We start from the raw sequence: 26,158 nt of genomic DNA on the forward strand, positions 1-26,158 counted from the left end.
TCCATTTAAACATTTCTTTTTCAAACTTAACATGGTTGAAACGGAATTGCTTAAAACACAAATATTAGACAAGTGTATTCACTGGGCAGGTGTATTTTATTTTACATACATTAACTAATTATGAGTTTCTGCTTTTGTCACCGTCCTGGATTGTTGACCTGTTGTTTTAATTTCTGTAAAGTTTATGGTTCTTTGAGTTTTGTATTTCAGGTTTGCTTTTTACTTTCATTGTAGGTAATATTTAAGTCCTTGTGTCATGGTCCTGGGTCTACACGACACCTTGGATTTTCAATTGATTTTACCTACCTCTGTTTCTTGTAGTCTGTTTTCAAGTTTTAGTTACTCAGCGTGTATTTTTCTGTTTTGTTACTTCCTGTTTTATTTTGGTACTCTGTTATCTCTTGTGCCTTATATTTAGTTTTACTCCCTCACAATCCCTATCTTGTTAGTTTGATTCTGTTCACCTGTGACTTGTGTACTCTTTATGTAATCCATCCCCTGAAGTGAGTGAGTTTGTGTTTGGTTCTGTTTGTCTGTCTGTTTGATAGCATTCTAAGGTCTACAGTTTTCAAGATATCATTTTCAAATTTTATGTGATGGTAGATACCAATAACAGCTTGAGCTGAAGCAATTACAGGCTGACATCAGCGAAAACATCGTAAAGCATCAAAGTTTTAGTACAGCCCTTGCCCTTCCGTGTGAGTTGAGCTCAAGAACCATATCCTTGAGGGATATGGGATATAGGAGAACATCATCAGCGTATAAACAAAATTTCATGTTCTGTTAAATTAATTCCTTTTATGGTAGAGTTTTGATGAATTGCAGGTTCAATGAAAATGGAAAACAAGGACAGAGAAAGTGAACATCCCTGCCTTGTACCTCCTTGTAAGATGAAGTTCTTTGAGGTCAAGAATGTCATGTATAAAATAGTTTAAACGAGTTTATGAATGAATCTCCAATTTAAATGTATTTAATATCAAGGACAGGAATGACAAATTTACTTTATCAAATGCTTTTTCTGCATTTAAAGTTATAATGGCTGAATTTTTATGACGTATTGAAACCATTAAATTAAAAGATCTATGTGTTTGATCAGGGTGAAATAGGAAAGAGATGACTTTCTCAATTCTGATTTTTTTTTGTTTTTTTCAATATTTTATTTTAATTTTTTCAGCATAGAAAACCCCATCGCCGAACAAATACTGCTCGGCGCTGAGATGATAGGACAAGAAATAGCACAATAATAATAATCAATAGAGAAAGACAAAAAAAAAACAAAGAAAAGAAAGAAAACATTAAAATTAGAAACTACCAGTATCCATGATGAATTAAATGTCATGAATATGTAATAAACAGGGAAATTGCAGTGCCATGGTACATGTTTAGGCAGCACGGTGGCACGGTGGTTAGCACTGTTGCCGCACAGCAAGAAGGTCCTGAGTTCAATTCCAACATCAGGCCGGGGTCTTTCTGTGTGGAGTTTGCATGTTCTCCCCGTGTCTGCGTGGGTTCCCTCCGGGTACTCCGGCTTCCTCCCACCGTCCAAAGACATGCAGCTTGTAGGGATAGGTTAATTGGATAATCCAAATTGCCACTAGGTGTGAATGTGAGTGTGAATGGTTGTCTGTCCTTGTGTGTTAGCCCTGCGACAGACTGGCGACCTGTCCAGGGTGTACCCCGCCTTTCGCCCTATGACAGCTGGGATAGGCTCCAGCGCCCCCCGCGACCCTGAAAAGGATAAGCGGAAGCGAATGGATGGATGGATGGATGGTACATGTTTATACAACGTAAGCTTTCTCAAGATGAGTAAAAAACGGAGTCCAGGATTTTGAGAAAACATTTGCTGCAGGTGTTTGCAGGTATCGAACTTTTTCCAGTTGAATGACTGATAACATAACTGTCTTCCTTCTCTCACCCCAACCGGTCGCAACAGATGGCCGCCCCTCCCTGAGCCTGGTTCTGCCAGAGGTTTCTTCCTGTTAAAAGGGAGTTTTTCCTTCCCACTGTCGCCAGAGTGCTTGCTCATAGGGGGTCATATGACTGTTGGGTTTTTCTCTGTATCTATGAAGCGCCTTGAGGCGACTTTTGTTGTGATTTGGCGCTATATAAATAAAATTGAATTGAATTGAATTGAATAACATGTCATTGAGCCAGACACTGAAGGGGGGAGGAGCAGTGGACTTCCATTCCTTTAGAATAAGTCTTTTCGCAATCATCATTCCGAGATCGATTGGCACCCGCACAGTCACGGGGATAGTTCTGGAACGTACACAGCCAAAAACTGCAATTTCTGGATTGGGTGAGATGGAAATTCCATAAGCTTTAGAGTACCAATCAAATATTTTGGACCAAAAATTAGTCAATGAGGGGCAATGCCAGAAAGCGTACTCTCTGGTGTTTTACATCTGTCACTTATGTGGGAAGTTGAAGGATAAATTTTGTGTAGCCGAACCTTGGAATAATGTAGCCGATGGACAATTTTAAATTGTATTAATTGATGTCTGCTGTTAACAGAGCAGGAATGAATTTTTGATAGGCATTTGTCCCACATTGATTCTGATATTTCCATGCCCAATTCCTCTCTCAATTCTGATTTTAATGTCTTGGTTATAATTTTGATATCTGCATTCATTAGTGAGAGTGGTCGATAACTAGATGTTATCGTTCTTGATATTGTGATAGGGAGAACTGTTCCACCATCTTTTTCTCTTTTATTATGATTTCAGTGTCTAATATCTTAATCCCAATAGCGTGCTGTCTTTTTTTCTGCAGAGTGGGCAATCAGTTTCCCTCTTATATATACTTTGAAGGGCTCCCAAATGGGCCTATTTTCAAATGTTTTCACATTTTTGTCTTGCAGCACTGATGTATTCATGCTGCCAGTATTATTTGTTGATCTATATCCCCTGACACTTTATTCACTTCATAAAAAAATAAATAAATTGTAATCTTCTTTATTTGGTGCATAGATATTGCATAATATTACCTGTAAGCCTTCTATTGGACACATATCATTTGACCTTTTGTATTAGGGCTGAACGATTATGGAAAATAATCTAATTGCGATTTTTTGCCCCAATATTGCGATTGCGATGCGATATGCGATTATTTTTTAAGGTCTTTGTCTTCTGTATTATTAAACAAAGACAAGCAATACATCATATAGTATGGCCAATACTATATTACATTAATTTTAAACTGTTCTTTCCTGGAAGACAGACCTCTGTTATGATGACATGAGGTGATGCATGAATTGATGACTGACATTTTTATTTAACTTCTTCAATCACAACAGTATATTTGAACATACACAATAGTTTATTTTTAGCTTACAAACATCTGAGCATAAAGTGCTGGCAAGGAACCCTGGTGTAAACATTAAAATGAAAGTCAGTACAATGTGCAGATTGCAGAAATATACATAAAAAAATCAGTGGCTTTACCACACTCAGTTTTTCGACATCTGTGAACTACTAGACAGTCATTCAATTAAAAAATAATATTAAATAAATAAAACTAATAAAACACACACATCTTACTGATCTCTGTAGTCAGTAACATTACACATAAAGTGCAAACATAATAGCAATTGTATAAACACACACACAAACACGCCTTTAAAGTTTAAAGGCGTGAAATTGGACGGTCTAGTTCTGATTAGCGTCACCGCTGTCTCGGTGGAGTTTAATAAACTCGGCCGTCTGCTTCTTGCTATCTAAAATATAACCAGACACTGGTGTAAATTCTCGACTGTCTCATACTTCTGTTTAATAAGTTTTCTGTTTGACGTTTAGTCAGCTGTGTGAAAACCAAGGAGGAACCCACCCGGGGGATTAATAAAGTTTTATTTTATCTAATCTAATAACTTTAATCTCAGCCAAACCGATTTACTCACGAACAAACAAAACACTGAAAAAAGCCCAACAATAACATTTTTAGGTTGTCTAAGTGACTTATATATTACGTTTAACCCGAGCAGCGAAACTCCGCGGTGATCTGAAAATGATGTGCCGGGAGTTGTGCCGTTCTCGGCCGCATCAGTAACCCTCGAGCTCCCGGCTAGCTGTCGAGCTGGTGGGTAGCAGACGCCTCTGAAAACGTCGAAGCACTTTTGCAAATATGGGATATCTTGATAAACCGAGCAGATATTTGATGTTTACACAACTACTTTCTCGCCTGAAAATATGTTAAAAGTTTATTTTGTGACCCAGAAAGATTAGTATGAGTAATTTTAAAACTTAGTAGCGGCCGCCATTGCTGGAAACTGGAGTTTGGCTGGGCCGCGCTATGAATTCTGGGATATGGTAGTAATTTGGACAGCCTTCGGCGCGTCGCTGTGACGTAATCGGTCTACAAATGCGGCCTCAGGAGGATGCAGCCCATGAATTGTATAATATAATCGCAGTATAATCGCAGCCTTTGCGGTTAGAAAATTGCACTTGATCATGTCGCGATATTATCGCAAATGCGATATATCGTTCAGCCCTATTTTGTATCCTCAATTTCCTTTTGTAAAGTAAAATGTATTTCCTTATTCCCTAGCAGAGATGGGCAGTAACGCGTTACTTGTAATGCGTTACTGTAATCTGATTACTTTTTTCAAGTAACGAGTAAAGTAAGGGATTACTATTACAACTGCCCCTCCCCTTTTGCGAATGTGGACGCTTCATCTCTCTGCTCCTTAAATGCTTTTCTTCTTTTCTTCTTTTATTGATTTTTATGCTGATTTTTTCCCTTTTTTCCGTATGAGCTTACCTGCGATAGCTTCTGGACACTTATAGATCATTAGGACTAAAGTGTTCTTAACAGAAACAGCAACATTTTTATAGTTACCTTATCCTCAGCGCTCCGTGTGTCTGTGGCCTAGACACAGCTGAAGCCTGATTACAGCATTTGGGCACCGAACAGCCTCTATAGCCTGGAAAGGTGCTAACCGCTAGGCTAACTAGCAACAAGATGCCTTCCCTCTCCACAGATGACTACCACAGCCTCCTGCAGAAGATTGTAGTACTGGAGACAAAAATTCATCGCTTAGAAGTAAACGTGGAGGTAAATGGACTGTGTGGAAATGAAACAACCTTGCCTTTGATTCAAAACAATGGCGATGAGCAAGCTAGTACACAGCTAAGGAGCACAGATAACATGACCAAGAAAGTAGACTCTGTGCATTATTATAAATCCTCAAGTGATAATCCCCCCCTTGGACTGTCTTGGTGCAAAACCAAGACATAAATCATGTCTCCTGGAAGGGGGAGGACGTATCACAGGCAGGGCACAGCGAGCTGAAATCTCTGAAACCGACTGGCCTTCACTTCCTACGAGACAGAGAAGCTCTTCTACCCCTGTATACGAGAGGAAACAGGACTGGACAACCGTGAATAGGAAGGTTAACAACAAACCTCCAAAACAACTGAATGTGAAACTGCAGAACAGATTTGCTCCACTATCAAAGGACCCTGGATCTATATCGGACAACCATCCATCTAAAAGCAGCGAAGTAAGGTCTGAAAATCTGTTGAAAAGTAAAAGACCACAGGGAAATCTAAAGGCTAGGCCTGAAACTCTGATTGTGGGTGACTCTGCCGTAAAGGATGTACAAAGGATGTGCGGTAAGAACACTAAAGTCCTCTGCTTTCCTAAGGATATGGTCAACAACCTGAAGGAGAGAATTCTTCAAATTGCAGATGAATATCCAACTGTGACAAACATTGTCCTGCATACAGGGTCAAACGATGTGTCCAAACAACAATCGGAGGTTCTGAAACGGGACTTTATTGGATTACTAAATACTGTAAACTCTCTGAATGCAGCTGTATTCATCAGTGGACCTGTACCGCCGGTCAGAGGAGGAGACGAGAGATTCAGCAGGCTGTTTACACTGAATAAATGGCTTATATCAGCATGTGCTGACCACTCAGTGCATTTTATCAACAACTTTAATATTTTTTGGGAACGCAGGCATCTGTTTAAAGCAAATGGATTTAATTTTAACAAGTCAAGGGTGAAACTGTTCACCTCCAACTTGTTTTATTCCATACGTCATCCATCTGTGCTTGGTGCCAAGGCTGAGATAAACAAGGAGTTATCTCATAAAGAGGAACAAACAGTACTCCAAGAACAGACAAAGCCCAGCAGAAACCTTGAGGAGGAGCTCCATTTGCCCCCACCTGGGAAGAGCCTCAGAAAGGAGAGACATCTGAGGCAAGAAGAGGGGTCCCTATTTGCCTCCAACTCTCTCAACAACACCAACGACCAGGACCAGGGACCACGATCTTCCCCAGTCCCCCAAACCCCTGACAGGCCATCACCCTCCTCCCCCTCCCTTTCTCCCTCCTCCCCACACCTGAAATTCACTGAGGAGATGATGGAGCGGGTCAATGCTGGGCTCAGATCTACCCCCCGGCCCAATCCCTTTTTGTCCCCCATAAACCCCCACCAGAGCGGCCAAAGGTTCGCCATCGAGCCCCACCCTCAACAGAGCAATCGAAGTCACATTGCCCAGCCTTGCCCCCCTTAGTTCCTCCTTACCACCTTCATGCTCTGTCTCCGCAGTCTGATGTGTGATGTGTGAAGGGTCCGGGCTGCGAGGATTATGGCAGTGGTGACTTTTCCCAGGAGAAGCGGGGACCCTGTTTACTAGAAGGTTTTAAAATCTCTGTACTTTTAGGTGACAGGAGACATGTGGCCTGGTCAAAACACAGAGAGGTGCACTCTAAAAGATCTTTAAACATAGTAAACATACCTTGTGTGCCACAGACTGCTCCCAAACATGAGGGGACAAGTAATGCCTCTAAAACACTTAAGTTGGCTTTATTAAACATTAGATCTCTAGCTGGGAAAACATTTTTAATTAATGATTTAATCACTGAGCACAGCCTTGATTTTATGTTTTTAACTGAAACTTGGTTGGACCAAAGTAACAGTGGAGCTGTTCTCATCGAGACGACCCCTCCTAACTACAGTTTTATCAGTGAGGCCAGGGTGAGCAGGAGAGGAGGAGGGGTTGCTGTCTTATTTAATGAATCATTTCAATGTAAGCAGCTATCTCCTGGAAGTTTTCAGTCTTTTGAATATGTGGCTTTACAGCTGAAGGCCCCATCCAAAGTTGTGTTTCTTAATGTTTACAGGCCTCCCAAATACTGCACAGACTTTTTTAATGACCTCAGTGAACTGCTGTCTGTGATCTGTGTTGATTTTGACTGTGTAATTATTGTTGGGGATTTTAACATCCATGTGGACAACCCTCAGGACAAAGGGACTAAAGACCTGAGTAACACTCTGGGCAACTTTGGGCTGACTCAGCAAGTAACAGAGGCCACACATAATAGAGGACACACTCTTGACCTACTGATCTCCAAAGGCCTGAGCATTTCAAAGGTTACTGTGTCTGATGTGGGCGTGTCTGATCATTACTGTGTTTTCTTTGAAAGTAAAATCTCAGCCCACATAAATATATCAACAACAGTGATCACAAAACGGTGTATAACTGAACACAGTAGTGCGATTTTTAACCAGGTCTTCCCATTAACACCTGACCTGTCCAGAGGGTCAGTCAATGAGCTCGTCAATAGCTTCAATGCTAACATGTTAAATGTAATGGACACTATTGCTCCCATTAAGGTGAAGGTTATCTCTGGAAGGAAAAAGTCTCCATGGAGAAACTCCACACTGGTGAAAAATGAAAAAAGAGAGTGTAGGAAAGCTGAGCGCAGATGGAGAAAAACAAACCTCCAGGTTCATTATGACATCTCTAAAGAGAAACTTCACAATTATAATTTACAACTGAGGAGTGCAAGGAGGTCCTACTTCTCTGACATCATCACTAAAAACAGCCATAATGCTCGGGTCTTATTTTCTACAGTTGACAAGCTAACAAACCCTCCTGTGTCAGTGGCAGCTGAACTTCATTCGACCATGGCCTGCAATGACTTTGCCAAATTCTTCACAGAAAAAATCCAAAAAATTAGACAAGCAATTGGTACATCAACAGCAGATCCAGGATATGTACTGTGTCCACCGAAAAACTGTTTAAACACCATGAAACAGTTTCACCCGATTAACAGCAAAGACCTGGAGGACATCTTAGGTCAACTGAACTCCTCCTCCTGCTGTTTAGATGTCCTGCCAACAAGTTTTTTCAAAAAGGTCTCAAAGACTTTAGAGTCAGACCTGTTACAGATCGTCAACTTTTCTTTATTATCAGGTGTGTTTCCAGAACCACTAAAAACTGCTGTAATCAAACCTATACTGAAAAAGGACAATCTTGACAAGACACAAATGAACAACTACAGGCCGATCTCAAATCTCCCATTTTTAAGTAAGATCATTGAAAAAGCAGTTTCTCAACAGCTCAGTTACTTCTTAAAACAGAATAATTGCTACGATGCCTTCCAGTCAGGTTTTAGACAGAACCACAGCACTGAAACCGCTCTGACCAAAGTGTTTAATGACATATGTCTGAATACAGACAGTGGAAAAATGTCAGTCCTAGTTTTACTGGATCTCAGTGCAGCATTTGATACAGTTGACCACAACATATTACTCAAACGACTGGAGAACTGGACAGGTCTTTCAGGAACTGTACTAAACTGGTTCAAAACATACTTAGAAAACAGGAAATACTTTGTATCAATAGGTAACTTCACATCTGAGCAGACAAGTATCACATGTGGAGTTCCCCAAGGTTCCATCTTGGGACCCCTTCTGTTTAACATTTACATGCTCCCACTGGCACAGATTATAAAGAACAACAAAATAAACTATCATAGCTATGCAGATGACACACAAATATATATCACAATGTCACCAGGAGACCGAGGCCCTGTACAGGCTCTTGGTAAATGCATTGAGGAAATTAATGACTGGTTGTGCCACAATTTTCTCCAGCTAAACAAAAACAAAACTGAGGTAATAGTCTTTGGCGCCAAAGAAAAACGATTACAGGTCACCAGAGAACTTCAATCTATACATCTAAAAACCACAAACCAGGCGAGAAATTTGGGTGTAGTGATGGATGCAGACCTAAACTTAGAAAAACACATTAAGACAATAACAAAGTCAGCTTACTATCACCTCAAGAATATTTCAAGGATAAAAGATCTGATGTCTCAACAGGACCTGGAAAAACTAGTCCATGCATTCATCTTTAGTAGGCTTGATTACTGTAACAGCATCTTTACAGGTCTACCTAAAAAATCAGTCAGACAACTACAGCTCATTCAGAACTCTGCTGCTCGAGTCCTCACTAAGACCAAAAAAGTGGACCACATCAGTCCAGCTCTGAGGTCTTTACACTGGGTGCCTGTCCGTCAGAGGATAGACTTTAAAGTCCTGATGCTGGTCTATAAAGCTCTGAATGGTTTAGGACCAAAATACATCAGTGACCTCCTGACCCAGTATGAACCTTCCAGATCCCTCAGGTCATCTGGATCCGGTCTTTTATCAGTTCCCAGAGTCAGAACCAGACACGGAGAAGCTGCATTCAGCTTTTATGCTCCTTATATCTGGAACAAACTCCCAGAAAGCCTCAGATCAGCTGAAACACTCAGTTTATTTAAATCCAGGTTGAAGACTCACCTATTCTCAGCTGCATTTGAATAAAGCACCAAATACACACTTTTAAGCTTAAATTTCAAAACTTACATTAACTACTGATTTTATCTACTGTTCTGATTTTATCTGTTTTGATTTTATATACTGTTTTGTTTGTTTGTTTGTTTGTTTGTTTGTTAAGTGGGTTTGGAGCTCTGGGTAGCTCCCCAGTTGGGTCTAGAGAGTATTTTAAATTCAGGGAATTTAAAATAGAAAGTAGCTCGTCCACAGAAGGACTGGTAGCTCCCCTTACAATAAGGGTTCAGATCGTCGCGAACAGGTGTGAATGTGAATGTGTGTGTTTAGTTAGTTTGTTTGTTTGCTTGTTTTAATCAATTTTAAATCATGCTTTTTATCTGTTTTTGTTTCTAATGTCTCTGTAAAGCACTTTGAATCACCTTGTTGTTGAATTGTGCTATACAAATAAATTTGCCTTGCCTTGCCTTGCCTATTGCAAAATCGGTAATTAAATTACCGTTACTTTCCCGTAGGAACGCTGCGTTACTGTGTTACTAAAACCATGATTTTTTTGCGAGAATGTCTCACGACAGTGACGTAAGCGAGTGCGCCGTTGGTGGCAACAGCTGTGTGCAGATCAACAATGGATCATATATCGATTGTGGGAGAGAGATTTTTTTTTTAAATCCATCTAAATAAAACACACACATGCACACACAGTGACATTTTAGATCTTCTTCAGAATACTGTATATACTATGGGCATCATGGTGCTGATCCAGAATCCTTACATTATTATTTATTACTAGAGCTACAATAATAAAGCAATGAGGAGGGGGAAGTAATAAATATGAAATAATGTCATTATGATGATTCAATTTGTTTCACTATCCACTCTGTGCAGGGCAAAGCTTATTACATGTTTAAACTCTAGAGATACAATAATTTTACTGCTGTAAAATCCAAATTTTGTCTTATTTAAAATATAAATCTGATATAATCTGCTTCTTAATGTATGTTCTTTAAAATACAGCGTGTGTTTTTAATATATTATAATTATAATAATTATTATGTGGACATGCATATTAGATCGTTTTTAGTGAAATATAATCCCTCCAGAAAGGCAGGAAAAGCCCGGAAACGTACTTTAAAACTAAATATGTTCCCTAAAACGGTGACAGAGCTGCAGACCCATGACAGCCTTACACAGGTAGCCAGCAGCTATGACCAGCACTACTTGTGCAGTTAATAAAAGGACAGGTAATGTTTGTCACGCTGTTGCACACACAGCACGCTCGTTTGTTTCAGTTCATCAGTTGCAACAAGACAGCTTACCAACGTGTACGTAATAAGGTTCAAGGTTCAAGGTTCTTTATTTGTCACATGCATAGTTATACAAGTATAACACACAGTGAAATGTGACCTGACACGCTCCTCGACATGTGCAAAAATTTGGGGGGGGGGGGGGGGGGTGTAGAGGAAGAACACACACACACACACACACACACACACACATATACATATATATATATATATATATATATATATGGCCTGCATTTGTGTGACACCGGTGCGGAAAGGCTGAGTTTTATCTTTCTCTTATCTTCTTTCCACAGGTGATTTGTGTTTTTTAAAAGGAAGGAAACCTTCCTCAAAGCGGGCAGAGCAGTGGAGCCGCCGAGGGAAAAGCACACGAAACAAAACTGTAGAATTAAAAATATAATTTATTATGTTTAAATAGTTAAAAATATAAAATGAATTAAAACAACCTTGGCCAAGGGAAGACACAATAAAAATCAATAACACACAACATTAGAAGTCCAGTGGAATCCACCACGGCCTAAAAGTCACAGAAAACTAAGAGGTCCAGCGTAGTATTAAAAGAGGGAAACCCAGCGGAGTCCTCGCCTTCCTCCCCGCATTCCACGTCCTGATGCACTGAAGAAAGGGAGGGAGCGGCAGTCACTATTCCTTTGGCAGTTTACTTTATAAAAAGGATAAGTCAAAGACTTACCCGGGTGGGCAGAGCTCTCAACTCCGCCCGCCGCTTCCTCAAACTGCAATCGGCACCGCGGTCTCACTGCTTCTGTTCTCCCGCAGTGCACGAGCTGGCTCTTGTCGTTATTGCCACCAGACTGCCGCTACGCGTCCCTAGTCGCTGGTCATCTGCCTTTTTTTCCTCTGATCGTTTCCCCTTTCCAGTCGCTGGTAATCTCTCTTCCCAGTCGCTGGTCGTCTGCTCCATCTGATCATCTCTACTCTCTGATCGTCTGTGTCTTTCCTCTGTCTGTCTCGCATTCTCCGTGTTACATTTTTTGTTGAACACCGGCTCCAAACCTCTTATGTGTCCTTGAGCACTCTGTAAATTACCTTTTCTTTTCTCTCAGGTGTGTCCAATTAGTAAAAACGGGGGAAAAGGCGGAGTCTCTCCAGGACAATTTGCCGGCAACTAAAACATGCAAACTAAATAAAACACTGCACAAAAATATAACCAATGCATGCAATATAAAAAATAAATATGTACACTTCACATTAAAATACAGCACAGCAAAACAACGTCCGTCCTTCCCTGGATGACATCCGTATAGCGCTTTTCTAGTCCCTAAGGACCCCAAAGCGCTTCACACTACATTCAGTCATTCACCCATTCACACACACATTCACGATGGCAAGCTACATTGTAGCCACAGCTGCCCTGGGGCGCACTGACAGAGGCGAGGCTGCCGGACACTGGCGCCACTGGGCCCTCTGACCACCACCAGTAGGCAAACACAGGGTTAGTATCTTGCCCAAGGATATTTGGCATGCAGCCAGGAGGCAGCCTGGGATCGAACCACCGACTTTCTGATTAGTGGCTGACCTGCTCTGCCACCTGAGCTACAGCCACCCTATATAGTATATACACTGGGTGAATGTGCAGTAGTAGCAGCAAGCAGGTGAATTCTGTACATTAATATGAATAGACATCTGACTATTTTACAGGATAGACAATATAAACATATTTAAAATTAAAGGAATTTGAAATGTACATTGTGCCTTGGTTTAGTGTCTGGAAGAGTCCTGTCTCAGTCAATTATAGATGATGTGAGAGGGCGGGTGTGTGTGTTTAGGGCACGAATGGCTTGGGGATAGAAGCTCCTCTTGAGTCTCTCTGTCCTTGCCCGGAAGATGCGGAACCTTCTACCAGATTGCAGAAGTTGGAACAGTTTGTTGCCAGGATGGGACGGGTCCTTCAGTATCTGCGCTGCTCTAGTCCGGCATCTCCTGGTGTAGGTGTCCTGAAGCGGGGGGAGAGCAATCCTGCAGCAGCGTTCTGCTGTACGGATCACTCTCTGGAGAGCTTTTTGGTCCTTCACACAGCTGTTCCCGAACCACGATGTCATGTTCTGTGTGAGGATGCTCTCCACAGCGCCTGTATAGAAAATCCTGAGGATCTTTGGAGAGACCCTGAACTTCCTCAGTTGTCGAAGGTGATACAGGCGCTGCCTAGCCTTTTTGGTCTGGACCTGAATGTGGGCAGCCCATGTCAGGTCTGAGGGGATGTGGACACCAAGATACTTGAAGGACTGCACCCTCTCCACTGGAGCTCCATTGATGATAATGGGCTTGTAGTCTCTGTGCTGACCCCTTCTGAAGTCCACCACCAGCTCCTTGGTCTTGCTGACGTTCAGCTGGAGGTGGTTGTCCTGGCACCACGATGCCAGATTCTTCACTTCATCCATGTAGGCCGCCTCATCGTTGTTGGAGATGGCACCCAACACCACTGTGTCGTCAGCAAACTTCACAATGGTGTTGGAGCCATGGGTGGCCACACAGTCTGAAGTGTAGAGGGAGTAGAGCAGTGGCGAGAGGACACATCCCTGAGGTGCTCCTGTGTTGATGGTGATGCTGTTGGAGAAGCACCTGCCCACCCTCACCACCTGAGTTCTGCCAGTGAGGAAGTCCAACACCCATGCACACAGACGGCTGTTGAGTCCCAGATCCCTCAGCTTTGTGAACAGTCTGCAGGGCACTATTGTGTTAAACGCTGAACTGTAATCAACAAACAGCATTCGCACATAGTTACCCTGTTTCTTGTCCACGTGGCTGAGAGTGGTGTGTAGGACGTGGGCGATGGCATCCTCTGTGGATCTGTTGGATCTGTAGGCGAACTGCAGCGGATCTGTGGTGTCTGGGATGGAGGAGGAGATGTTCTTCAGCAGCCTCTCAAACACCTTCATTACTACCGAGGTCAGTGCAACTGGCCGGTAATCGTTCAGAGATGAGGGTTTGCTGTTCTTGGGCACAGGGATGATGGTGGATCTTTTGAAGCATGTGGGGACCACAGACTTCGCCAGGGACTCGTTGAAGATGTAAGTGAACACACCTGCTAGCTGGTCAGCACAGCAGCGCAGCAGACGGCCGGTGATGCCATCTGGCCCCGCCGCTTTCCTTGTGTTCACTCTCCTCAGTGCCGCTCGGACGTCACGCTCCGCGATGCTGGTCACCGGTCTCTCGCTGATGACGTCACTGTCCTCGGTAGCCAGGTGGTAGATAGCATTAGCCGCCTGGTTAACCTCGAAACGGGCGTAGAACCGATTCAGCTCGTTGGTGAATGCAGAGTCGGCGTTGATCGGCGCAATGTCCCTGGCTTTGTAGTCCGTAATGGTGCGTAGTCCGTGCCACATACTCCGTGGCATACTGTCGCCCAATAAGCCAATACTCCTGGGTGCTACACACTACAGTTTACGCTACACACCTACTTACTGGTTTTGTCGCATCAGTCTGTGTCTCTGAGTTAACTTGTGTTTCTCCTACAGCTCCGGACCGCTAAAAATGCGCGTGCTCTTAGTGAGCTCGTTCCCGGCTCGTAACCAGCGCGTTCTGCCGTCAAGGGCGATCATTGGTTAAATGTGATCATGTGACTGATGCAAGCCAGATCCTTTTATTTAGCAAAACTGTGATTACTAGTTAAATATTATTGTTGAGGGGCACAGACAGGACTCCGCACGCACACACACATACATAAAAAAAAAAAATAAGAATTTTTTAAAAAAAAGTTGCCTCAACAAAAGGGCACCTTGGGTACCCATCAGGAAAGGGGCGGGTGCTCAAGCCCCTCTAGCCCCCCACCCCTCTGCACGTGCCTGCGCTGCACATAGTTGCCTTTGCGCAGCAGCCTGTGGACACAACCCACGGGGAACTGGAGCCCGGCACGGGATGAAGCTCTGGCTTTGCCTCTGGTTTTGCTTCTTTTTTTTTTTTCCAGGCAAATGGATTTTATTATAAAAAGAAATGCAGTTACGTTTCTCATGTTTCCTGTAAAGACTGAATTTGAAAGCTTTGAAAGTATTTAAATGTCTCCTGTTGAAGTGAAACACCTTTTTTATTGTTGTTCTACATTTTATGGACATGCAGCTTCAAAACAATGTGTTAACATTAACTTTTACAAAATACTGTACAGTTTCTCCAGCACTTCTTTCCAAAACACAAAACTTGAGTGAATGTGGGATTTTATATTTTACTGAGCAGCTGCTCTAGTAGAGTCCTTGGGGAGAGTTTAGGGGAATCTGCCGGGACTGAAAAGGTCACTGTCCCAAGAAGGAAGCCATGGGATCATCTGGCCTGCTGCGTTTCATGCGGAAGGCCTCCATCTCCTCCTCAGTGGGCGCCTTTACTTCAAACAAGCTGTTGTACGGCCTCTTCCTCTCATCCAGCTGCATTAGCATCTCCACCTGCTTCACCCGCTTTTCCTCTGCTTCTAGAGCCTTCTTCAGCTTTTCCTTCTTCTTCTCCTCATCCTCCGAATCACTGCTGTCGGAGTCGCGCTTCTTGTTCTTTTTGTTCTTCTTCTTCTCTTTCATCTTATCTTGATGCATTTCTAGCAGAGTCTTGGGCTGTTCCTCCTCCTGTGGCTCAGTTATTGCCTCTTCAAATGGAGTGCACTCTGAGTTGTTAATTCCAATTCCAGCTGATCCTGTGCAATAACTCTGTTTGACCATGGAGTGGCAACACTTGTACCCCCAGAAGCCGTCTTTCCAGTAGGAACTCCAAATACAAGTGTGGTTGTTGATGAGCACGTCCTCCTCATATTTGGAGCGAGCGACAGCCTTTTCGAGTCCTTTCAGCACAGCGCCGTGACGCGAATACTCCACGTAGTCCTCCGTCTGGGCAGACAGCAACTCCCGCGGTGGTGCATCCAAATGCTTCTGGCCTCCATACTTCTCCAGGATGCTCTCCCTCTGTTCTTCTTTGAAGTCCTCCTTCTTGACCTTGAAGGAACGATGTAGCAGCTCCAGTTTGGTGGGGTCAGCCTGCAGATGCACCTCGGAGCCTTTCTCATAAGCCTCCCAGGCAAACAATTGTGTTTGAGCCATGGAAATTGTGGCTCCACTGTAGCGAACAAAGTTGTCTCCAGCGTACCCCACTTCATCAGGGTTCTTGCCAGTGTTGGAGTACGGGTTCTCTCTCATTGCTCGCGTCTTTGGATCGTAGTACGCTGAATTTGGATCCAGATTTCTCAAGTATTTAGCTGTGTCTTCTCTGATACGCAGATTCCTGACAGTGATTCGTCTCTTGGAGTCAAAGTTCTGACCGGGCATGTCGATGTCATCTGCATATTTGTCTTCATCCTCATCTTCACTGTCATGCCAATCCTCTCTGGTCATCTTCTCGGTTTTGCCACGCCCACTCATTTTGAACCTTCTCTTCGCAGTGTCAACACTCAAAGGAAATGTGGCCCGATCGGCACCGAGCCTGGCTTTTATTTCCGCAGAGCGCGGGCGGCTTCGTCACACACGCAGACAGGCTCGCGGCAGCGCGCCTTTTCAAAGCACCTTCCTCCAATGAGCACACCTAGGCGGGGCGGTGCTACTCTGAGCGGTGCTGAGCACCACGTGGAGCCCCTCACCAATCACGAGCCGCAGCGGCACCGCGTCACGGCCAGTCACACACTTTAAGAGCGGCGAGTCTCCTCCGCTTGTTACATTTTCTGTTTTAAACGCAGGAAAGTTAAAGATAGAAAGAATGGCAAGAACCAAGCAGACCGCTCGCAAATCCACTGGCGGCAAAGCCCCCAGGAAGCAGCTGGCCACCAAGGCCGCTCGTAAGAGCGCCCCGGCCACCGGAGGCGTCAAGAAGCCTCACCGTTACAGGCCCGGCACCGTGGCTCTGCGCGAGATCCGCCGTTACCAGAAGTCCACCGAGCTGCTCATTCGCAAGCTGCCCTTCCAGCGCCTGGTCCGTGAGATCGCTCAGGATTTCAAGACCGACTTGCGCTTCCAGAGCTCCGCTGTCATGGCTCTGCAGGAGGCCAGCGAGGCTTACCTGGTCGGACTCTTCGAGGACACCAACCTGTGCGCCATCCACGCCAAGAGGGTCACCATCATGCCCAAAGACATTCAGCTGGCTCGCCGCATCCGCGGAGAGAGGGCTTACAGTTTTTTCTGAATGCTTAAACCCTAACTGTGATTCCTGTAGCACAATTTCTAAAACTATTCAGACTTATAGCAAAACCACTCACTGAGTTTGCAAAACTAAAAGCACAAAAACTGCTTTGCACTCAGTTTGCAATTTTGTAACACACACTTTGCAAAACTGTAGGCACAATTCACTGCACAACACCCAATTACCAAATTTCCAACACACTCCTAGCAAAAGTATACACATGTATGGCTATCATTAACACTAATTTGCCAACTGTCTGGCACACTTTCACATGTGAAAACTGTTTTAGATAATTAGTCCACTTTGCAATCAGCCTAAGCACTATAAACAGGCCACAGGTAAGCTGTCTATGTGGAGTACAATGGAAGGAGCAGTAAGAGTAATATACACAGTGCAGAAATGCTTGCACTAAGTTGTGTACTTGCGCGCCACAGAATAAGAATGAAGCAAATTTACAGAGTTCCTTTCGAGAGAAACACAGAACGTGTAAAGCAACTGCGATATGACTACGTGCAGGTAAGCTAGTGTCATTGGTTCTGAATTTGGAGGTGCATACTGTAGTGCTGTGCATGGGCCTGATGTGTTGCATTTGTTTTGTCTTGTCCAGAGAGTGATGGAACTAGAAGCAGATGCAATGGGACATGAGCTACTTTTTGTAAATGAGGCCGGTTTTAACCTCAGTAAAACCAGGAGACGTGGCAGGAACATTATTGGACACCGTGCCATCATCAATGTCCCAGGACAACGTGGTGGTAACATAACCATGTGTGCAGCTATAAGCCAAAATGGTGTTGTTCACCATCATGCAACCATAGGCCCATACAACACTGCACACATTATTGCATTCCTGGACACCTTGCATGACATGCTCACTGTTCAGAGACCAGAGCAGACCCGATATGTCATCATATGGGACAATGTTAGTTTCCATAGGGCTGCTTTGGTCCGCAACTGGTTTACAGACCAACCATCCTTCATGGCACTCAACCTCCCTCCATACTCTCCATTCTTGAATCCCATCGAGGAGTTCTTCTCTGCCTGGTGCTGGAAAGTGTATGACCGTCATCCTCATCAACAGGTAGCCCTTTTACAGGCAATGGAGGAGGCATGTGGAGATATTGACCAGGCATCATGTCAGGCCTGGATACAGCATTCAAGGAGATATTTTCCCCGGTGCCTTGGACTGGAGGATATCGCAGGCGACGTGGCCGGACCCAGAAAGACGACATGATGTAGGCTGATTGTCTGTGTGGTGTTTTTTTTTTGTTTTTTTTTTCCCCTTTTATTTGTGGAATTCCTATTTTGTGTTCTGACTTTGTCTTGGTTTTGATGAGTGTTAATAAACACCAATACTTGACGTTTGGATCCTTGTATGTTTACATGACACTATGACAAGGTGTGACCTCAAATTGACATCTGTACACAGAGAAAGCAAAAGCCAGATGTGTTTTGTATTCATACCATCAGTGTGCAGTTGGCGCATTGTGTGCTTAGTAGATGATGGCTTGTGTGTACTGTTTGATACGGAAACACCATTTTTACGAAGGTGTGAAGAGTTAATCTAGCTGTGTTTGCTTTTGCAAGAGAACTACAATGTTTTGATTATTGGGTGACAGGTTTTCTTATTTGTGTGAAGAGTTTTGCAAAATTAGCCAATAGTTACAAAAAATGTGCTTAAGCAATCAGAAAAAACTGTAAATGTCATCATCATCACTTGAAAACGCCAGCATGGTGTGAAGATAACAAAGCTCACTGCCCCAAAGAAACACTGCTGCTGCTGAGGCCCAATTCACTACTGTAGTCACATCTTAAGCATTTTCTAGCTTTCAGTCTGTGTCTCCCTAAATCCTCCATATTTGCCATACAGAGCACTACATTTACTGCTCATTTAATACAAATGACCGTTCCAACAAATGAGGAAACGATCACACAGACCACTTCTTTGTTAGACGCGCGCCTGTTGTAGCACAATTCATAGATTTCCTCCAACGCAATGTCCGGCCCACTGTGCAGCTCAGCCAATGAGAGCCGAGGGCCTGCGCAGTGATATTAGCATACAGGCTGTATAAAAGGAGCTGCTCTCCGTTACACAGCTCATTCGTTGCTGCAGAGTATCGAAGGAACAAAATGCCTGAACCCGCGAAGTCCGCGCCCAAGAAGGGCTCTAAGAAAGCCGTGACCAAGACCGCCGGCAAGGGCGGCAAGAAGAAGAGAAAGACCAGGAAGGAGAGCTACGCCATCTACGTGTACAAGGTGCTGAAGCAGGTCCACCCCGACACCGGGATCTCCTCCAAGGCCATGAGCATCATGAACTCGTTTGTCAACGACATCTTCGAGCGCATCGCTGCCGAGGCCTCTCGCCTGGCCCACTACAACAAACGCTCCACCATCACGTCCAGGGAGATCCAGACCGCAGTGCGCCTGCTGCTCCCCGGTGAGCTGGCCAAGCACGCCGTGTCTGAGGGCACCAAGGCCGTCACCAAGTACACCAGCTCCAAGTAAACTGATCCTGCTGTCAGTCAACCCAACGGCTCTTTTCAGAGCCACCCACTCTGTCCTGAAGAGCATACGTTCTACCTTCAAACGTGCAGTTACTATGTTGCCAACTACTGCAATCGCGGAAATGCTTCTTTGTCACTAGGTGCTATTGATCCGCTACATTGACCCAGACTCAGGAAATGTCTTGTGTGTGTTGTGGAACGATGACAAAGTAACTACAAATACAACATTAATGCCACTTTATGTTTGACAGTCTTTCAGTGCATTTCAATGGCTCCCCTGTGGGCGGCGCCTCTGCTGCATTTCCTGCAGGACTGAGAGGAGGAGAGCCTCCTCTGTCCCCAAAGCCACTCTGCTTTTTAACTCTAGCCCTTAAGACCATTTCCCACACCTGTAAACATGAACTACTCTACGCTCTTTTTGTGCTGCCACTTTATTCACTTTTAGTCACTTAGTTATTTATTCACCTATTCAGTCACTTTAATTTTAAAACTGTGTATATGCTGTGTATTTATTATCTCATTCTTATTGCCTGTTTATGCCCTGTCCTTGTCTTCAATGTCGTGCTGCTCCATTGTATCTTATTTGCCCCTTGGGGATAAGGGCTGATTATTATATTATTTTTTTACATATATATTCTGATTTCCAAATACATTCAATACAAAGCAAATTCCAAAGAACAAATTGAAAACAGTACTGAACACAAATGTTGCTCTGGCCAGTTAACTCATTTTGACAGTTCCTTTACGGTGTGTGAAATGGAAGTTTGTTGTTGTTGTTGTTGTTTTTTTTCTCCTCTGATATCCAAAGTTTGTCATTTCACAAAAAATTTGCATAGCAGAATCCAAAGAAGCAGTAAACTTAAAATTTAGTATCAATTTGTCTGTATCGTTCTGATCTGGGGTTGCGCCGTTTTTCTTATGTTGTACATTTGCACTTTATGTGGTCCTGTGTTGATTGTCCTATGTAGCACCACGGTCTTGGAAGAACGCTGACTTGCTTCACTGTGTACTGTAGCACTGCACATGGTTGAAATAACAAAGCCACTTGACTTGATGTGCTCGTAAACACTATAATCACTAGTGATGTGCGATACCACTGATTTCCTTTCCGATCCGATAACGAGTAATATTCAGGGTGGTATCGACGATACTGATCCGATACGATACTTTGTACAAAAACGTATTTTATTTATTGTATCTCAAATTATAGCGTCATAATGATTACAGGACATAAGATTACTTGTTCTTATCACTTAATAATGCAGAGTTCATCATATAGAAATAAAAAAACTAAAGTTGTGCCTATTTGAATCTAATTCATAATTTGTTGGCTCCGTAGCCACCTTTCTCTATGCCTTTAGATAGTACAACTATTATAGCAAGTGCTGTGAATAAGATATATCTATCTGCTTAGCACTTTTATTTTTTATGTTTAGTTAAGTGTTGTCTTACAGTGTGTTTTGCACTAAGTACCGAAGCAATTTCCTAATGTTGTAAACCTGCTCAACATTAGGAAATAAAACCCATTCTGATTCAGAGGTGAACTTTGGTCATCTCAGTCTCTCACTAAACGCTCTTCTGTGACTGGTCAAGCACACGATGGGAGGGTGGGAGGTATTGTGCAGCATTTTACTTATCTTGGACAACAATCTGTGGTTACATTTTTTTAGTGGGTGGAAGAATAATAGAATCCTCCAGAAAAAGGAGCACAGATATACTGGGCATAATTAAATGCACTGTACTAGATTAGACTGAGGTCGCTATCCAGGACATAAGATAAGCTTTATTAGTCCCAGAGCTGGGAAATTCACCTTGTTACAGCAGCAACGTGGACAGAGCAGGATTAAATAAATGCCAAAAAAATAACAGCAATATTACTCTGATTAAATAAATGAAATAGATATAAAAATACGTTTGACTAGTAGCGACAAAAAGAGAATGTTTAATAGTGAGATGTTGGATGTTTTTTAGCAGGTATTGAGTATTGCACATTGAGATACTTAGTGATCAGTTGGTGGATGTGTGTATTCACGTGTTCATTCGCTGTTGTTGTTTATAGTAGAGTCGGTAACTGTAGCTGGAAGGAAACGGACTGATGCAGACTAAGAGATCAGGGCCAAAGTGTGGAAGCGAGCTGCCGTAAGGTGACTAACTAATGGTGATTTCTGATATACAACAACGTGAGTGAAACTCGAGGCCGCTGTGCTTTGGTTAGAAGTGAGCAGCTCTCACAGAAGTCTCGCTGCTCCGTGGGCGTCCAGCTGCATCGGTGTGTTTGCTGGGAGTTCGCGGCGTCACTTTGTCCCACAGCTGCGCTCACCAGATGCTGCTTTTAAGTCGGAGTGCGCGAACGAACATGTGTCTGAGCTGGAAAAGGGCTTTTCACGGAGCTGTGCTGCGGCTCCTTTGTTTTAGGAAAGAAAAGAGCGCAAAAAGCCGCCGAGCAGCGCTGAGCTCCGCACTGAGTCGCTGAGCTTTGGAGGCTCCACAAAGCAAGAGCAGAGAGCACCAGAGCCCGACACGAGGCCTGCCCGAGGAGACACGAGTCCGCTGTGGACTGCTCCACTGTCGGCCTGCAGTGCTGCTCACACACTCACTTTGAGCTCTTTGATCCCGAGACACGAAACACAAACGGAAGCATTGCGTGGCGCACGCGAGAGCGGCGCGCGCTACATTCACTCTCCACGGTTCTCATGGTGCGTTTAAGTGCAGTGTGACGCTTCCGAGTTGCCATCACTGCACCGTGACTCGATCAGAGGGAAAGAGGAAAATGTCAGAGGAAGCACCTGCTGCTGCCGCCGCCCCGGCGGCCAAGAAGAAGACGACGGCTTCCAAGCCGAAGAAGGTGGGCCCCAGCGTGGGCGAGTTGATCGTGAAAGCCGTGGCCGCTTCCAAGGAGCGCAGCGGCGTGTCCACAGCCGCTCTCAAGAAGGCTCTGGCTGCCGGAGGCTACGATGTGGACAAGAACAAGGCCCGCGTCAAGACCGCCATCAAGAGCCTGGTGGCCAAGGGCACTCTGGTGCAGACCAAGGGCACCGGGGCCTCCGGATCCTTCAAGATGAACAAGAAGGCTACCGAGAGCAAAGCCAAGAAGCCCGCAAAGAAAGCCGCTCCCAAAGCCAAGAAGCCCGCCGCTGCCAAAGCCAAGAAGCCGGCAGCAGCCGCTAAAAAGTCCCCCAAGAAGCCAGCGGCAGCCAAGAAGCCCGCAGCAGCTAAGAAGTCCCCCAAGAAGGCCAAGAAGCCCGCTGTGGCGGCCAAAAAGCCCAGCAAGAGCCCCAAGAAGGCGGCAGCCAAGAGCCCCAAGAAGGTCACCAAGAAGCCTCCCGCAGCCAAGAAAGCCCCCGCCAAGAAGGCCGCCAAGCCCAAAGCCAAGAAGGCGGCCACAGCAGCCAAGAAGAAGTGAGCTGCCAACACTCTCGCACTCAACAACGGCTCTTCTCAGAGCCACCACAGCAACACGCCAGAGCTCCTTCCTCACAATCACGCAACATTCTCTTATTCACAATAATAGCATTATTGTCAAAGCAAGATAAGATACTTTTTGGGTTTGTTTTTTTCTCATAACACTTGCAGCTTGTATTACTATCATGGCTCACATTTCACAATCAGAAAGTGAACAGAGCAGGAGGGACAGAGAGAAAGAGAGCCAGGGACAAAGTTTATTCATGCAGGTCCATATGACAGAGAATATGCATCTTCTTTTTATTTTCATATTATAATTTATATTTAATTGTGTTGTGGTTTGCAGTGTTTTGTGTTTCACTTTAAATTTGTAAAAGGAAAAAGCTGAAAATTTAAATAGTTAAAAGTTGAAATGTGAATAGTTGGATTTTATTATAGTTGATTTATTACATTTCATGTGGAGTGAATAAATAAAAGTATATTTACGGTGGCCCCTACAGACAAAACACGTAAAAACTCCAAAACACCTACAAAAGACAACACAAGTGCTCCAGGATGCTAGGGGGCAGTGTTGAACTTTTGTTGAACTATTTTTACATTAGTAATTCATTGTGCATAATTTTATATTATTGTTAATAATAAATTAAAACAACCTGAAGATCTGGTTGGGAGGCGAAAGAACCCCCCCCCCACACACACACACGAGAATAAGGTAATACTACATTTCCATATACACGAGGATGTTTGCTCAGAAAGAAGTGTGTGGCTCTGAAAAGAGCCTTTGTTTATTGGTTTCGTGCGTGAAGCAGAGGCTTTGGCATTTACTTGGCCTTGACAGGCTTCTCGGTCTTCTTGGGCAGCAGCACGGCCTGGATGTTGGGCAGCACACCACCCTGGGCGATGGTGACTCCGCCAAGGAGCTTGTTGAGCTCCTCGTCGTTGCGCACAGCCAGCTGCAGGTGACGTGGGATGATACGAGTCTTCTTGTTGTCGCGGGCTGCGTTGCCAGCCAGCTCGAGGATCTCAGCGGTCAGGTACTCGAGCACAGCTGCCAGGTAGACGGGGGCGCCGGCACCCACGCGCTGCGCATAGTTGCCTTTGCGCAGCAGCCTGTGGACACGACCCACGGGGAACTGGAGCCCGGCACGGGATGAACGGGTCTTAGCCTTAGCTCTGGCTTTGCCTCCGGTTTTGCCACGCCCACTCATTTTGAACCTTCTCTTCGCAGTGTCAACACTCAAAGGAAATGTGGCCCGATCGGCGCCGAGCCTGGCTTATATTTCCGCAGAGCGCGGGCGGCTTCGTCACACACCAATCGCAGACAGGCTCGCGGCAGCGCGCCTTTTCAAAGCACCTTCCTCCAATGAGCAGCGCACACTTAGGCGGGGCGGGGCTCCTCTGAGCGGTGCTGAGCATCACGCGGAGCCCCTCACCAATCACGAGCCGCAGCGGCACCGCGTCACAGCCAGTCACACACTTTAAGAGCGGCGAGTCTCCTCCGCTTGTTACATTTTCTGTTTTAAACGCAGGAAAGTTAAAGAGAGAAAGAATGGCAAGAACCAAGCAGACCGCTCGCAAATCCACTGGCGGCAAAGCCCCCAGGAAGCAGCTGGCCACTAAGGCCGCTCGTAAGAGCGCCCCGGCCACCGGAGGCGTCAAGAAACCTCACCGTTACAGGCCCGGCACCGTGGCTCTGCGCGAGATCCGCCGTTACCAGAAGTCCACCGAGCTGCTCATTCGCAAGCTGCCCTTCCAGCGCCTGGTCCGCGAGATCGCTCAGGATTTCAAGACCGACTTGCGCTTCCAGAGCTCCGCTGTCATGGCTCTGCAGGAGGCCAGCGAGGCTTACCTGGTCGGACTCTTCGAGGACACCAACCTGTGCGCCATCCACGCCAAGAGGGTCACCATCATGCCCAAAGACATTCAGCTGGCTCGCCGCATCCGCGGAGAGAGGGCTTAAGCTGTCTGCACGCCCTCCTACAAACAACGGCTCTTTTCAGAGCCAACACACACACAGAGAGCGCGCTCCTTTCTTACAATAACATTAACCTCATACAAGACAGTACAAGACAGTTTTTTTTTTTTTCATATAATAGAAGCCATATGCTTGGCATGAAGGTGGCATCCAGTAACTTGATCTAAGCACCAGTACTTCCAATTCTTTCCTGCTACACATAAGTTTACATTACTTACAGTAGAAGAAGACTGTGACACCCCTGCTCTAAAGTACCTTTAGAGTTGTTTAAATTGGCTATAAACTATGAATGTACATAACAATAAGCCTAACATGGATCAGATATTTTTCACAGTTCATGTTCAGTTCACAGGTGCATATTTTTTTTTCACTCCCCAAAGATGTATAAAAAACTAACAATTTAACACAATTCTTTGAACTAACTTTGAGCATGGAAACACAGCATCGTCATGTTCCGCTGGCGTTGATCCAATACCTAGGCCACATCGCTGATGTTGCATTGAAGCTGACTTTTGGGAACTCTGTTAAACTAATCTCACTGCACAAACTGTGTTCAGACTTTGACACTAACATTGATAACATACAGAAAAATTATACTGTGAAGCTGTCCAGATCAGTCCAGTCAAGTAGAGATCATAGATATAGCGCCCCCAGAGAATGACTCGCTGCCACTTTCAAGTCAGAAAATATAGTATTGACATTCTGAATAATCTGTTGCGATCATCTGTGAATGCTATTGCATGTACTAAAGCCACTTCTAAAACTACATTGATTCTGGAAGTATGGAAGTTCTGGTATTCAGAGTTTCAAGGTAAAACCTCATTAACAACCTATTTGATCTGGGGACAACTAATAATATTTCATGGCATGACCTTCCCCCCTTTTCTGGCTCTGTTGGAGGCACCACTGGTTATTGGCCTTTAATAAAGATATTAACTGGATATAAACTGTTGGATTGTCTCTGTGACACATGTAGTACTCAATCTCATATCGTGTACAGTACACAGCTACTTATGGGGCGCCGTTTGTAAAGTGAAACATGCTGAAATTAACGGCAACATTTTTCCACATTTAGCTCAAAACCTTACAAAAACATATTTTTTCGAGTAATTTTTACAACATTTAGTAAAATATTTGTAACTTTTCATCAAATGTTAAATATTAAATCTAAATGTTAACTATTAAATCTAAATATATTTAAATCTAAATGTTAAATGTTAAATCTAAATATTATATTTAAATCTAAATGTTAAATCTAAATGCTAAATGTTAAATGTTAAACCTAAATGTTTAGGCTAATATGCAAA

General features: G+C 44.2%; 4 protein-coding genes and 2 pseudogenes across 4 annotated transcripts; 4 read left to right on the plus strand and 2 right to left on the minus strand.

The window, feature by feature from the left end:
- Positions 1-14,968: 14,968 nt before the first annotated feature.
- On the minus strand, positions 14,969-16,222 carry LOC147327047 (pre-mRNA-splicing factor SLU7 pseudogene; annotated as a pseudogene).
- Positions 16,223-16,553: 331 nt separating this feature from the next.
- Positions 16,554-17,019, plus strand: LOC147327048 (histone H3-like). Its single transcript, XM_086297460.1, has one exon. It carries the CDS (start codon positions 16,554-16,556, stop codon positions 16,974-16,976), a length of 423 nt encoding a protein of 140 aa, XP_086153586.1. The 3' UTR covers positions 16,977-17,019.
- A 2,001-nt stretch (positions 17,020-19,020) lies between these two features.
- Positions 19,021-20,944, plus strand: LOC147327049 (histone H2B 1/2). The gene has a single exon (XM_086297461.1). It carries the CDS (start codon positions 19,101-19,103, stop codon positions 19,473-19,475), a length of 375 nt encoding a protein of 124 aa, XP_086153587.1. The 5' UTR covers positions 19,021-19,100; the 3' UTR covers positions 19,476-20,944.
- A 1,269-nt stretch (positions 20,945-22,213) lies between these two features.
- On the plus strand, positions 22,214-23,401 carry LOC147327050 (histone H1.4 pseudogene; annotated as a pseudogene).
- Positions 23,402-23,409: 8 nt separating this feature from the next.
- LOC147327051 (histone H3) lies at positions 23,410-25,871 on the plus strand. The gene has a single exon (XM_086294676.1). The coding sequence runs from the start codon at positions 24,426-24,428 to the stop codon at positions 24,834-24,836; it is 411 nt and encodes a 136-aa protein (XP_086150802.1). The 5' UTR covers positions 23,410-24,425; the 3' UTR covers positions 24,837-25,871.
- On the minus strand, positions 23,570-24,105 carry LOC147327052 (histone H2A). The gene has a single exon (XM_086294677.1). The coding sequence runs from the start codon at positions 24,082-24,084 to the stop codon at positions 23,698-23,700; it is 387 nt and encodes a 128-aa protein (XP_086150803.1). The 5' UTR covers positions 24,085-24,105; the 3' UTR covers positions 23,570-23,697.
- Positions 25,872-26,158: the final 287 nt, after the last annotated feature.

The sequence above is a fragment of the Aulonocara sp. 'chitande type north' Nkhata Bay genome, linkage group LG6 (assembly GCF_057382095.1).
Source record: "Aulonocara sp. 'chitande type north' Nkhata Bay isolate Kocher_YH1m ecotype deep benthic linkage group LG6, A_spYH_male_GT1.1, whole genome shotgun sequence".
NCBI lineage: Eukaryota > Metazoa > Chordata > Actinopteri > Cichliformes > Cichlidae > Aulonocara > Aulonocara sp. 'chitande type north' Nkhata Bay.